The sequence below is a fragment of the Labrus mixtus genome, chromosome 23 (genome assembly GCF_963584025.1).
Source record: "Labrus mixtus chromosome 23, fLabMix1.1, whole genome shotgun sequence".
Taxonomy (NCBI): Eukaryota; Metazoa; Chordata; class Actinopteri; order Labriformes; family Labridae; genus Labrus; species Labrus mixtus.
In genome coordinates this window covers 7,570,301-7,584,124 of record NC_083634.1, presented here as the reverse complement: position 1 = coordinate 7,584,124, position 13,824 = coordinate 7,570,301, and the positions used below count along the sequence as shown (strand labels likewise).

At 40.3% G+C, this 13,824-nt stretch overlaps 3 protein-coding genes across 3 annotated transcripts in view; 2 read left to right on the top strand and 1 right to left on the bottom strand.

Annotated features, from left to right (window-relative positions):
* Positions 1 to 13,824, top strand: part of tm4sf5 (transmembrane 4 L six family member 5) — a 394,180-nt gene that overhangs the window by 241,870 nt on the left and 138,486 nt on the right. The gene's annotated exons all lie outside the window — the stretch shown is intronic.
* Positions 3,061 to 5,131, bottom strand: smim20 (small integral membrane protein 20). The gene is made up of 3 exons (XM_061031626.1): positions 4,947 to 5,131; positions 4,536 to 4,592; positions 3,061 to 3,301 (listed from the first exon to the last, which is right to left on the bottom strand). Exons 1-3 carry the CDS (start codon positions 5,053 to 5,055, stop codon positions 3,258 to 3,260), a joined length of 210 nt encoding a protein of 69 aa, XP_060887609.1. The 5' UTR covers positions 5,056 to 5,131; the 3' UTR covers positions 3,061 to 3,257.
* Positions 5,278 to 13,431, top strand: man2b2 (mannosidase, alpha, class 2B, member 2). The gene is made up of 19 exons (XM_061031021.1): positions 5,278 to 5,438; positions 5,624 to 5,770; positions 5,902 to 6,007; positions 6,114 to 6,286; positions 6,386 to 6,501; positions 7,130 to 7,307; positions 7,987 to 8,185; positions 8,281 to 8,471; positions 8,591 to 8,762; positions 9,129 to 9,265; positions 10,070 to 10,350; positions 10,864 to 11,055; positions 11,145 to 11,388; positions 11,481 to 11,591; positions 11,661 to 11,853; positions 12,356 to 12,499; positions 12,589 to 12,701; positions 12,835 to 12,952; positions 13,072 to 13,431. Exons 1-19 carry the CDS (start codon positions 5,313 to 5,315, stop codon positions 13,173 to 13,175), a joined length of 3,045 nt encoding a protein of 1,014 aa, XP_060887004.1. The 5' UTR covers positions 5,278 to 5,312; the 3' UTR covers positions 13,176 to 13,431.

The window sequence follows — 13,824 nt, the reverse complement described above, 5'->3', positions numbered from 1 at the left end:
TAAACACTTCTAAAGCCTTCACAGGGAACCAGAGTGAGCTTTGCAAAAATGTAACTAATTGCCTTGAGAAGTGTCGCTCCAGTCAGCGTTGGTCAGGTTTAAGCGTAGAATTAAAAGAAAGTCTTTTGTTGGAGGAAGTCAGCTTGACTGCAGTATGCTCCCTCCTTGTGTTTGAGGCGACAGCTAAGTCACTTCAGTCAGGTGAGTTTAGTTATACTGGAGGTAAAGTAGTTATCTGATTTCTGGTATTATATCCGGTTTCTTTTGCTTGTTTTAAGTCGGATATTTTTTCCCCATTTTTTTTTCTTCTCATGCTAACAGAAGCTCAAATGTTAATTCTGTTACGTACGAGTGGAAGTTTGCTAGTTCCAGAGGTTGGTGATACAGTGTTCCTCTTCTTACGACCAAGAATGCTTTTATGAACTGTTCAGACTGTTGCTGTTAGATCACACTGATTGGAAACACAGAACAGATACCAAAGAAACAATCAGGACCGTAAAGCCCCTGTGGGGAGATTTTAACTGGAAATGAGTAGTGATGCCATTATATGAAATGTATGACCATCATGACCATGACTAGACTTGACTATATTGTAATATTTGATGCCTTTATCGCCCCCTCCCCCCATTACACATGTTTTGTTGTCATGTCTTTAAGGTTGAACATGCTGTTTAGCATATATTTTAAGGTTAACATCATTGACCCGAGTTAATTCTCCTAAAAATGAATCTTTTCTGTTTTACATTCAATCAATATTTGTCAACATTTTAGAACGGGGGTCCTTTTGTTAAAAAAAAAAAAAGGGTGGGGGGGGGGCGTTATGCCTTTATTGTAGAGAGGACAGTAGACAGAGTATAAAAGTGGGTTGAAGGGGGGGGGGGGGTGACTTGCAGCAAGGTGCCATGGTGACCCGTTTGGGGGCCCTTTATCAGCTGCTCGGGACATTCCTGTTGGGTGTAATTGATGTTTTTGTCGACTTCCATTGCCATGAATGTAACGCTGCACAAGTCAGTCAGGGAAGATTGTCGGGTTTGATTTTTTGAATCGGCTAATGCGTAACCAAACGTTGTCCCATAAAAACAAAACATGTGCTGCATCCGTTATTTCTGGTTTGATGTTTCCATGTGAGCGTGCAGCTCATTAATTAACTGTGTACTGACATTCACATTTAAAAAAGAACAAGAATTCCCCTTCACTGTCACACTTCTCTAAATAGAAATGAAGCCACAGTCCTGCCTTTAATTACAGCACGTGTCATCATGAAGACTCTTTAGAGCTCTTGAAAGTTTTTTTTTTTTTTTTTTTTTAATGTTGTTTTGTTAGCATCTCACCACATTGACATTCGAGGGAACAGGCGTTTGCTCTGCTCATCCCCACCCCTTCCCGAATGCTCTCTGCTGATACTCGCAACCCCGTGACCTGTCTGTCAACCCTTGTTCCCATGGAAATGAGGTAGCAACCTTTGCACCCTGAACACACGCCTGGATTGACGATGTGCCACAACTCTCCAAAGAAAAAAAGAAAAAAAAAAGTCTCAATAGCTTGGAGAGATTTGTGTGATAGGTTAATGGTTGGATCGTAAAAAGTCCTTCAGAGGCGACATTGTTGAGTTCATGTTGGTTAATAGAGCAATGTGACCCTATTGAAGGTTTTATAGTGAATCTATCTACATACATGCAGCTACAGTTAATGCGGCTAGACGGCCCAGAACAGTAAAAGCCTGGGACGTCACAGTGATTCAGACAGAAAAACTGAGGGCCATGCTGCACAACCTGTTGCATACTTTGCCAGGCAAACAAGCTGAGATTGAGTGTCTCTCTCTCTCTCTCTCTTCTGTGTGTAGGTGACGCGTCCCCTCAAGAATGTGCTTCTCTTCCTCTCTTCGCTCACTTCAATTTCCCCTCCGCTTTGCTTACTTCACTCACACTGCCGAGAAGTCGCAGCTTGAGGAATCTGGAAAACACCAGCAGGGAATGAGAGGAATTTTCTTTTCTTTTTTTTTTTTTCTTCTCCCCTTCAGCCACCCCCCCCCCCCCCCTCCTCACCCCCTTTTTCTCTCTTTACTTTGGATCCCTCCAGCACAGCCGGGCTCTTGAGTTTTCTCTTGTTTCTGAATGCGGCCCAACAATAACAACCTCTCATAAACAATGGGGATTGTTGATTGGGGGGTTGAGAAGGAGAGTGGCCGTTGCTGGCCCGTGCGATTGGTTTTGTTGGCAGCGAGCCCTCACCAATGCTCCGAAAAGTTTGAAAGCACAGGCTAGATCAGGGGCAGAGACATTCAAGAGTAACTTGTAAAACGCACCATCTCTGAAGGACAATAAACACATGCTTTAGCTCTTTCTTAATCTATCTTTCCTCCAAACTGGACTCTGATGGACCGAACTCTGCAAAAAAAGGATACTGGTCAATGTCAGGAGACCGCAAAAGTACAGGGAGAAAAAACTTTACAGCACCCATAGACTCCTAAGGGGGAGTCTGGATCACATTGAGTCGATTTTTTTGAAAAGAATTGCCGAGCTCGGCCTATGGGCAAATCACAGAAAGAGTCACATGCCATTTAAAGAGCCGGGCAACAATTAAAGCCTGTGTCTGTGACGGGGAGATGATAATACAGAGTGATGTGTCCTGGAATAACTCCGTCTCCACTGTTTCCATTTTGGAAGAGGACACCGCACATTACTGGACATTGTCCCTCATCTGCTGAACCGTTTTTAAGTCTCTCATACCAGCTAAATCAAAATAAAATGTCAAAACAGATTCTTGTGAATATGGATGGATAAACAAACCACTGTATTTTATTATAATTTCCCACAGGCTGCATACCAGGGGAAGGGTTTTGGAAATACGAAAGTTTTTCCAAAATATCTAAAATGCACAAACAAAACTAACACACTCGGGGCCTTTTTTTTGGTCCTAACAGAAAGGTGAGGAGCTCCCCCTTGTGGACAAAAGAGAACCGACAGCGGTTTTATGGCAGAAAAGTCCATCAGACTTTTCTCAGATTCATTTTCTCTCTCAGATAAGAATAAATCACTCAAGTCATTTAAAGAACCGTGGTTAAGTTATAAGAGCTTTCAGTTTTTATTTATAGTATTGAAAGGACTCATTTCAGAAAAAAAATCAACAACAACAAAAACACATTCAAGCTTTCACTCACACACACACACACACACACACGACTGGTATTCTCTCTCCATAGTCTCCATCAGCATCCCTTTGTGGAATCAGTGAAGGCTCAAACAGTCACTGGAACGTCATTTGTCGGCAGGTTTGAATGGATCTGACCACGTCTTTACACCTACAGAAATAAACAAATGAACCTGATATAAACATTTCAGCAAGTATGACACGCCAACATTATACGTCTTTTCAGGTACTGTAGTAGTATATTCACTTTTTTTTTATTGTGGTTCGTAACATTTCAAATATTGTGAAAAGCTCAATCAATTTTCAAGAAAACTGTGGGGGGGAAAAATAGGATGCGACCGATATGGGATTTTTGGGTCCCGATACAGATATCGATATTAGGGGGAAAAAACATCAGATACCGATATATTTGTCGACATCTTTCTTATCCTCGAGTCATAGATATAGATATAGATATACACATATACCGGTTGATCCCTCAAATGCATTTATCAACACAACTGGAAAGTAACTGCGCATGTTATGTAGGTGCAGCAGCGTTTGACACTCTGCTGTATGGATTACAACAAGCATCATCACTCTTCAGCCACAAAGAGAACTGCTAAGGTAAACACAATGACCCTCAAATGTAATGCTATTTGACTGGAGAATAAATCTGCAAATATAGGCGCACATCTGCGATCAAAGTAGCCGATATCGATAGTCACTTGATATGCTGATATTGGCATACTTGTGTAAATCAGTGTAGTGATGAAAGATACAACAGAAAACTCAAAGTACTTAATATATTGTCGGGCTCTAGAAAAAAAACACTTTTTTTTTTTTGCACTGGCTAACCAAAAATACAAAAGCCAAAAGTCTCTGGTCTTTAAAACAATTTTTACTGACAAAGAAAATCAATGCATTCTAACGTATATGAAGCCGAAACCAGTACCTTCTACAATTTTTCTTTTTTCTTTCGATGGGTTTGACGAATCATTGACTTCCATTGCGTCTCTGTTGTACAACTGAACTACAATTTCACTTCATTACACACTCAGCACTATCTCAGTGAGACTTCAAATGTAGAGGTTGCTTTCAAATACAAGCTCAGTAATATTTGTGTTTAATTAGATGGAATGGCAATCAAATTATACTCTATGGTTGTAATGCTATGCTAAACAATCAACAAAAAGGAGGGTGCAATTGGCCTGTTGAATTGAGGATCGACATAAAAGATGAATGTGAACTCTTGAGGAATAAACACAAAGAAGGTCTAATGCATTCTCACTGTCTGGAAATAAGGTTTTTATTTATTTCATTGTCACAAAAGTTGAACCTTCATCAGGTATGTTACTCATGTCTCCAACCCAAAAGACTGAACATGTGCTTTGTGCTCTTCTTACCCACAGGTTGAACGTCTGCCTGGTTGATTCCTGTGCGGTTCATCTTTTGGACTTGTCCTAACAAAGAGAGAACAACGTTTTTTTAAATCAACATGAAGACCAAGCTTCTCATTTTAAAGCTAAACACTTTAGTCCGCACTGTCAGAAGAGGTTCATCTTCAATCCACTGTCCTGTCCTGACTGCAGCTTTCCATCTCAACTATAATAGGTTACAAATAAAAGTTCAGAACCTGCAACTAAAAACTATTTATACGAAGCTTGGATTTGGAAAGTGGAATGATTTACGTGCGTTTATGTGTCTAGCTAAACTACAACCTTATTTCAACAATGAAGAGGTGTTTAGTTAATCGTTATATGTAGGTGGTATGAAACACATAGTAAACTGTGTCATTGTGTATTTAGGTCACTTACTGTATTCGTTGTTATGCGTGAGAGGGTAGAAGAATATCGGGTAAAACGCAGCAGCTATAGCCGTGACAAACCCTCCAAATATCAAGGCTATTTTCTTATTTTTTGACATTTTTTAGTTTGGTTTTGAAAGCGCCACTCTCACCTCCAAGCGAACAGTGTTTACATGTACAGCTTCCGGTTTAAAGGTCGCCCAAATCCCATGCGTACACAAAAAGCGGCGTCGGGCTCGCTTGGCGGTTTCAGGGCTTCCGTAGTGGAGACACGTGAGTCGTCGTCACGCGCTGCGGCACAACAATAATACGGAAGTTTTGGGGAGATGACCTGACAAGTTGCTCAACTCCCCTCGCCTTTAAGGGTTTTAAAAAGATGACATCTTTAACCCGGGTTGTGTCTTTGCTCTGTTTCTTTTGCTGCTATGGAGAAAACGAGCCCATTCAAACATTTGTAATCCCTCACAGTCACATGGATGTTGGCTGGGTGTACACTGTCCAGGTAGATGTATGGCACCTTGTTCCTTAATTATGATTTCACTTGTAAATCATAATAGTGTGCTATTTTTTGTTCTTTTTTTTTTTTTTTAAACAAACCAGTGTTGCCCATATTTGTGTGAGTTAAAGTTGTATTCATGATGTTACCATCTACAGTCTGTGGTTACCTCATGGATCTGTCTTCAACAGGAGAGTATGCACGCCTATGCTGCCAATGTTTACACCACAGTGACTGAGGAGCTGTCGAAGGCTCCAGAGCGCAGGTTCATCGCCGTGGAGCAGGAGTTCTTTCGACTTTGGTGGGATACTGTGGCCACAGAGTCCCATAAGAAACAAGTAAGAGACACATGATGGGTCAATAAACTGTACTGGCATTTAAAAAACAAACGAACAGTAAAGTAGTCTCCGTAGGTTGATCAGAATATATGGACAATCATAAACACAGTGTGGCTCTGCTGCTCTTCCAGGTGCGACAGCTTGTCAAAGAGGGTCGACTTGAGTTCATCATCGGGGGACAAGTGATGCATGACGAGGCTGTCACTGACCTAAACGACGAGATACTACAGATGACGGGTACAAACTCACACTTTCCTGCTCTTCCTGAAAATAGTTTCATAGTCGGGGCGGGGGGTGGGGGGTTGTATGTCTCCTGTTTCATTTTCTCCTGTGCGGTTTTTAGAGGGACACGGTTTCCTGTACCAAACGTTCGGGGTGCGTCCTCAGTTTTCCTGGCATGTGGATCCGTTTGGAGCTTCGGCCACCACCCCGGTCCTCTTCGCCCTGGCTGGGTTCAACGCCCACCTCATCTCCCGCATTGACTATGACCTCAAAGACTCGATGCAGAAAAGCAAGGTATAAGATGACGACCTAAAAAAAAAAAAGAAAGAGTTTTATTCCACAACATCTAGCCTTAAAATGAGAACATGTTGTGTTTCTGTTATTTTTGTCCAGAAACTACAGTTTGTTTGGAGAGGTTCTCCCTCTCTTAAAGAGAAGCAGCAGATCTTCACTCACACTATGGACCAGTTTAGCTATTGCACCCCATCACACCTGCCGTTCTCCAACAGGTAGACCATGTGAAACACTTTTGTTAGTCCGTGTCCGGCTCTCGTTTTCTTTTTCAATAGGACTTCTGTTGTTTTCTCAAGACCTCCAACATGGCAGGTCAGCGTATTTTACATCTAGGTATTCACCCACATGTTAACCACAACAAGAAAAGGAAACAATAGTCATTCAATAAAAAAAAAAAACAAGAGTTCAAATGAAACACGTGTAAAAATATATTCTTAATTAAACATATACCAAAGTACATGCATTTGTTAAAATATGTAAATATCGCAACAATAGAAATAAATACATAAGTAAAAAGTTTTATTTAAAATAATGAAGAAAATTCTGTGCAAATAAAACAAACTAGTCAAAGCTATCCAACATAAAATAATGATTGTGATTATCCCATTTACACATTTCCTGTAAGCATACAAAGATACATATTGCTAACTTGTATTTTAAAAGGATAAATAGCAGTGCAGGTACCTCCACTGGGAGCACTTTTCTCTCTTTCTGCTGTGAGTCAGAATCTCATTTATCTTCAGTGTATGTGCCTCATCTTCAGGCCGTTGAAGTTTGTGTTCTGGGCGCTCTTGGTAGAAATGAGTGTTGCTCAATGAGACAAGCAGAACATCTACGTTTCAGCTCTGGTTTCTACTGGAATGGGGTCGCCTTGTTTCCCGATCCTCCTAAAAACGGCGCTTACCCCAACATGAGCCTGCCCGTAACCAAGGACACCGTACACGCCTACGCCAAGACCATGGTGGAGAACATCAAAGAGAGGGCGGCGTGGTTCAGGACCAAGCACGTGCTCTGGCCTTGGGTGAGCAGACAGAAATGATTTTATTAAATATCCAAATCCAATAAGTTTTGTACCAGTGGTCCAGCAATCTTAATTCATAAGACGCTCCTTTCAAAGTAGAACTAGTTTAACGTTGTGAGAAGATGCTTACAGATAAAGATTCTGCATATGTCAGTCATGAGGTCCACCATCATTATGCCTTTGTGCTTACACAGTGCATCCTCTAAGGTGTAATATTGGTTGTTCCAGTGTGAGGTTTCACATTGAATCAGAATCAGAAATACTTTATTAATCCCAGAGGGAAATTTGATCGCTACAGTTGCTCCAAAATATAAAATATAGCAGTAGAAATATAGTAATCAAATATTAATCAATCTTGTCTGTGTCTTGGGATATAAATGTAAATATCTCATGTGATCCTGATTTCACTCTTGAAAAGTGTAAACTAATTTAAAGGTTATTCTGGTTTGTAAAAACTTGTAAGTATGACTCTGTGATGGAAAGTATGAAATTAATAAATCATAATTCTAAAAAAAATTTTTAAAAAAATGAATGAATTAGAATAGGAATGTGAGTAAGATATCAACAAATAAGTCCAAGAAATATTTACACAAATCAGAGTAAGTTCCGGCGCAACGGCATTGCAGGAGTGAGAGAGAGCAGCCCGTCACTCGTCACCTCTGTGCTGCTTTTGTTTCAGGGCTGTGACAAACAGTTCTACAACTCATCCGTCCAGTTCAACAACATGGACCCTCTAATGAAATATATCAACCAGAACAGTAAAGAGTTTGGGGTGACGGTGCAGTATGCCACTCTGAGTGAGTACTTCAAAGCCATCTACCAATCGAATCAGGTCTGGGACCTCCGTGGGAGTGAAGATTTTCTACCGTATTCCACTGGTATGAATCCCTAAAAAAACAAATACAACGCATATGAAGAAGGCACTGTCTGTTTTCTTGTTTACTTTTTCTCCTGTGGTTTTTTTTCTGCCCAGAGCCGTACCAGGCATGGACAGGGTTTTACGCCTCCAGAAACATCCTAAAAGGAGTGGCAAGACAGGCCAGTTCCCAGCTTCACGCAGCAGAGACTCTCTTCACCCGCTACAGAATCAGCTTCCCTGATGGACCTGTGGCTAAAGACTGGGCACTAGACAAACTTAGAGCACTTCGCTGGGCTGTCTCAGAGGTTAAAAAACATATTTGACACCTTTACCTGAAGTATCTTATCAGGAATCTATACTTAACGTTTTGCTTTATTCTAAACACAAAATGTTTCACACTGTCGTACATGGTTTTTTTTTTTAGGTCCAGCACCATGATGGCATCACTGGCACCGAGTCTCCCAAAGTGGAAAACATGTACCTGCAGCATCTCATGCAGGCCATGATGGGGGTCGAGGAGCTTCTAGCTGCACTCTTCCTGCTGCCTCACAACCTCAACTTACCCAGCATCCTTGGCAGCCGTAACCACAAAAAAGGTGTAAATGTTCTGCAGCTAAAATTCAAAATCATGACTTAATTTTAATTTTTAATTTTTACAGGGATTAAACAATCTACCATTTATTCAAAGGCTAGGCTAAGTAGGCTAATTACCTCCTGTGTTTTGCATTATACCATTGACTGTATATTAAAATGGACAGGGAAAAAGTCGCCTGAGAGTGAAGCCAAAACATTTGGAGCTCCCACCGCTGAGAGGCTGCAGTATAGTTATAAACCCTACCCAACAGATGTGACATGTGTCAAATTAAGAATTTAAAACACACGTCAAATCCTTTTTATTTTTTCATGGTTATTAGTTGATTAAAATGTTGACCTCTGTTTTTAAATGTATCTCTTCATGACAGGTGGTCATCAGACGTTGGAGCAACACGTCATTGTTTACAACCCGTTGGCGTGGAACATCACCACTATTATCAACGTCAATGCAACTTTCCCCTCAGCTGCTGTCTTTGATGATGAAGGACATCCTGTGCCTGCACAGGTACTGCACTTTTTGTTGTTTTAACAATAAAATTAAAGGAACACGTTTTTAATGGTATGATAGCTCGTCTCAATCTGCAGTCGTTCTCGAGTTTAAGACTTGAGCATTGACTTCTTCTGGAAGATGGAGAGTAGGACTTGGGCTGTTCCCGAATAATTGATTCTCTTTTCGAGTAAAGGGCTGGCACATCTGTTTTCCTGCATGATCATTCCGTCTTGTTCAGTGATAGTTCCTGACAGAATGCCTAAAGAGACACTGCAAGTCGTTCCATTTTGCTTTCAAAGATATTGCGGCACATGCACATGCGAGAGCAGGTACTGAAGACTTGACTCCGATTCTTTTTTGACATTGACTTGAACACTTAGGAGTCAAGACTCGGACTCGTACTCAGACTCGAGGTTTAGCTACTCAACAGTAACACTGTCACTTTGACAGTTTCACAGCAATGTCTTTTTACTGCTAGCCTAAAGTTAGAGCATTTAAACTAAAGATTAGCATTAGGCTAGCTGCTGCTCTTACCAGTCCAAGAAAGGTTGTACTAATGGTATCACTGTCTGTATTAAAATAAGCAAGAGTGTGGTTTATCACCCATTAATTCAAATAGCAGTTTGAAATATCTGAAATATATCTTACTTTGTTTTGCAGGTAGTTTACAGTTGAGGAGTCTTTTATACTAACATTTATTATTTTTAATTAATCAATGATTAGGTGACAAATAATTATAAATATTAATTCAAAAATCATTTGTTATGCATTTCAAAATCTATTCTACACACTACAAAATGATCTTTTTCACTGTTTTAGATCCAGAGGTCGGCAGAGTCCAACATGACCTATGATCTTTTCATCGTGGTTGAACTGGGAGGCCTTCAGCACAGGAAATACCTGATTAAGTTCTCGGAGAAGAAATGCTCCGGGAGGCGGCTGAAGTGCGACTGGACGTACGAGGCTGAAGCGGTTCAGTTCGAGAGACGATTCACCCCCAGCTCGTCGCAAACCGGGAGAAGACTCCTCCCTGTTCTGAGTGATTGTTACAAGCTCATGTTTGACCAGGATACAAATCTTCTCTACAGCACAACCTATCTGTAAGTTAAACACACTTTTACTAATTATGTGACGTTTCTGAAGATGTAAACATTACTGAGCTTATTCTACCTATAACACTCCTGGTAACACACTGTAATGCTTTTTATTCATATGAGATGTTTTGATGAACATGACACTTTAATTCTGAGTTATAAGATGAATCTAGAGCTGATTATTAGTCATTTAATTGACTAAGAGAAAGTAAATTAATATACATTTTTCATAAAAGTTATGTTCAATCAAAAATGTATTCTCTCAAGTTTGAAATTCTGCTGTTTGTAAATTATCTTAGCCTATTAAACTTATTAACTAGCTAACTTTCATTTTCTTTTCTATATTCAGAAACCATAACTATGAAAAGATCAACAACAAAATCAAACAAATAAAAAGTTTCGAATACTTCCATTTGAGCACAACTAGCATCTTGTTCTTGTAAATTCTCGTCGTTCCTCTTTTGTGGCTCTTTCCTCTTTGGCTCTCTGACTTTCCACTCTTACTTCATTCTTTGGCAGTCCAGAAAAAACGACAGTCAGGATGACGCAGGATTTCTGGGAGTACCACGCTAACGGAGACGTAAAAGCAGGACCCATCTCTGATAACTACATCTTCAGTGCGAACGGTTCAGCTGCGCGGGCATACAAGGCCGTCGAAATGGAGATCGTCCCCGGGAAGGTCGTGACAGAAATCAGGCAACACTTCTACAGGTGGATAACAAAATTGTATCTACCTTTTTTTTATTTTTATATTCGAATACATATTTTGACATTAAAACGCAACTGTTGCAACCTTCCAGAGAGAAAAATGATAAAGACTACGCTTACTCCATCACCACCCGTGTCCCAGAATGCTTTGGGAGCAGGCCTCGGTGTCACAGGCTGGAGCAGACGTACTCTCTGGGTCCCCTCCATCTCAACACTGAGGTCGTCCTCCGAACCAGCTCCTCCTTGCAGAACAACAGGACTCTGTACACGGATGACAACGGCTACCAGATGATGAAGAGAACATACAGGAAGTTCACTAATAACACTTTAGCTAGAGTAAGAGTTTCAATCAATGTTTGAGATTCAAATCGATTAAAGTTGACCTGGTGTTTACTCATAATGTCGGTTACATAATGTGCTTTTTGCAGAACTACTTCCCCATGGTTCGGGCAGCCTACATTGAGGACCGCCTCAGCAGACTGGTTCTGGTCAGTGACAGAGCTCATGGCGTATCAAGCCAAGCTAACGGAGAACTAGAGGTAAAGCGAAATATCTAAAGATGCTAAATCACACCAGAAGCGTGTTTTCATCTTGTGTTTTCCACCCAGGTTATGCTCCATCGCCGTCTTTGGAACAACTTAGCCTGGAACCTCGGCTACAACCTGACGCTGAACGACAGCTCGGTCGTGAGGCCCACTCTGTGGTTGATGCTGGGCTCCATCGGTACCACTACCAAGCTCTACCACAGGGAGGCGATAGAGCTGCAGCACAGACCTGTCATCATGCCAATAGACCAACCACGTAAATCAAACGTTTTAAGGGCTGCTTAACACAACACATTGGGGGTGCTTAATACAAACTCTGATCTTACCTAGCAACCTGATATCTTGTATTCCTGAGCGGGAATGAAAACAGAACTTTTCTGTGTGGATTGTACGCTGATATGAGTGTTCATCTGAACTCTGAGTACATTTTATAAAACAAATAACCAAATGAAAGAGTATGTATTATTATAATACAACTTCAACAATTTTTAAACCAAGTCTAGTGCTGACTACAGACTGCTCAGCCGTGTTGCTCTGGTACATATGACTTTACAGTGTTGCGAGATTTATGCTTCACAAACTACATGACTCCATTTCTCTGCATTATTTCTGCACTATATGTTAAAATGATGTCGTATTCGCACATTAGAAAACATATACGCGAATTCAGATATATCTGTAAAAGGCCAATATCGGCTTATCATATCGGCCATCCAATTTATCGGCCATCCAATTTTATTTTATTTTTTTACTTTAAGAGAGGCCCTGGCAGGAGAAGAAAACAAAAGGAGGTTCTGTGCGCTTAGTGGTCCTGCCACCCAACCTCCACCTGCTCAGCTTCAGTGTCCCTGGATGGAACTACAGCTCCAACCACAATGTTCACCTCGGCCACATTTACTCAGGTGAGACCTGTCCTCTCGCACAAAGCTGATTTATGCGAGTGAAATACATGAAACGTAATACTTTTATTTTTAATATAATGAACTTCTAGATCAAGATTTGCACTCTGAGCCAGACTACAATCGGGTCCTGTTAAGAATCATGCATCTCTTCGAGGAGGGAGAAGACCCTGAGCTATCAAAACCGGTCACCATAAACATGAAGGTGTTTTTCATAAAATACAACTTCATTTCTACATATTATTGTCAAGTGTTACAGCAACAATATTCATCATTTTGAAATGCTTTCTGCATTATCTTTCTTTCTTTTTCAATGTTTTTTTGTCTTGTGTAAACAGAAAGTTTTGCAGGGGGTAGGAGAAGTAAAAGTGCTGGAGGAGCGTTCTCTAACAGGAACCTGGGACATCAACAGTCTGCAGAGGTGGAAGTGGAACACTACAGATAACTTAGACACAAGTAAGAGATCCCAAAAAAATGTGGCATTGGTATTTTATTAGATTTAAACATGACAATATGTTTCACATGTTTTGAAATATTTTTCTAACATACCTTGTGTTTCGTTTTTTCTCTCTCAGACAAAGACGGGTGTTGGAGTTATGGAGATGATGCCTTCACTGTCAGCATCTCACCCAAAGAGATCAGGACCTTTTTTGTCCACTTTGCCTCGAGAATCTTTTAGACTGAGCCGTCTTTTTGTCTTCTATGAAGATCTTTAGAAACACCATGACAGTTATTTTTAAAGATTTAAATCTTTGCTGCACTGTTTATTAATGCTTTTTTGCACCTTTTGGTAATTTGTGAACCAGCGCTGATGTGTCGACAATGTGAGAGCGCCAATATGGAGTCCCTGTTGACTCTCACTAAAATCATGATTATTTGTGTTTGAATATCTGATTCAATTACACAGGCCAATCACCAGCACAGTAACATTTGTATGATGATGGGTGTTTAAATTCTATTAATGTTGAAAAATTTGGATATAGTGGTTAATTAATTTGAGTAAGTACCATCAATGCATTTTTCTTCAGTGTAAAGGAGGATTATTTCTAAGGAAATTTTAGCCTTGCTGAATGAAAGCTAACTCTGGCTGACTGAAACCCACATGATTGTAATAAAAGCATTTTAAAAGTCACTCAATTTCTTCACAAGAGACATTTTTTAAATGTTTTTGTTAACAGAAGGGAGGACGCTCCTATGAACTTTGCATTTGCGGCTTAAATGTGTAATGTACTTCTGAAAAAAATATAAAAATAGTTTTCTTATCTGGCACAAATATAAGATTGATACACATTTCATGCATGTATCCTTAATGAATGGCTAATGCAAAG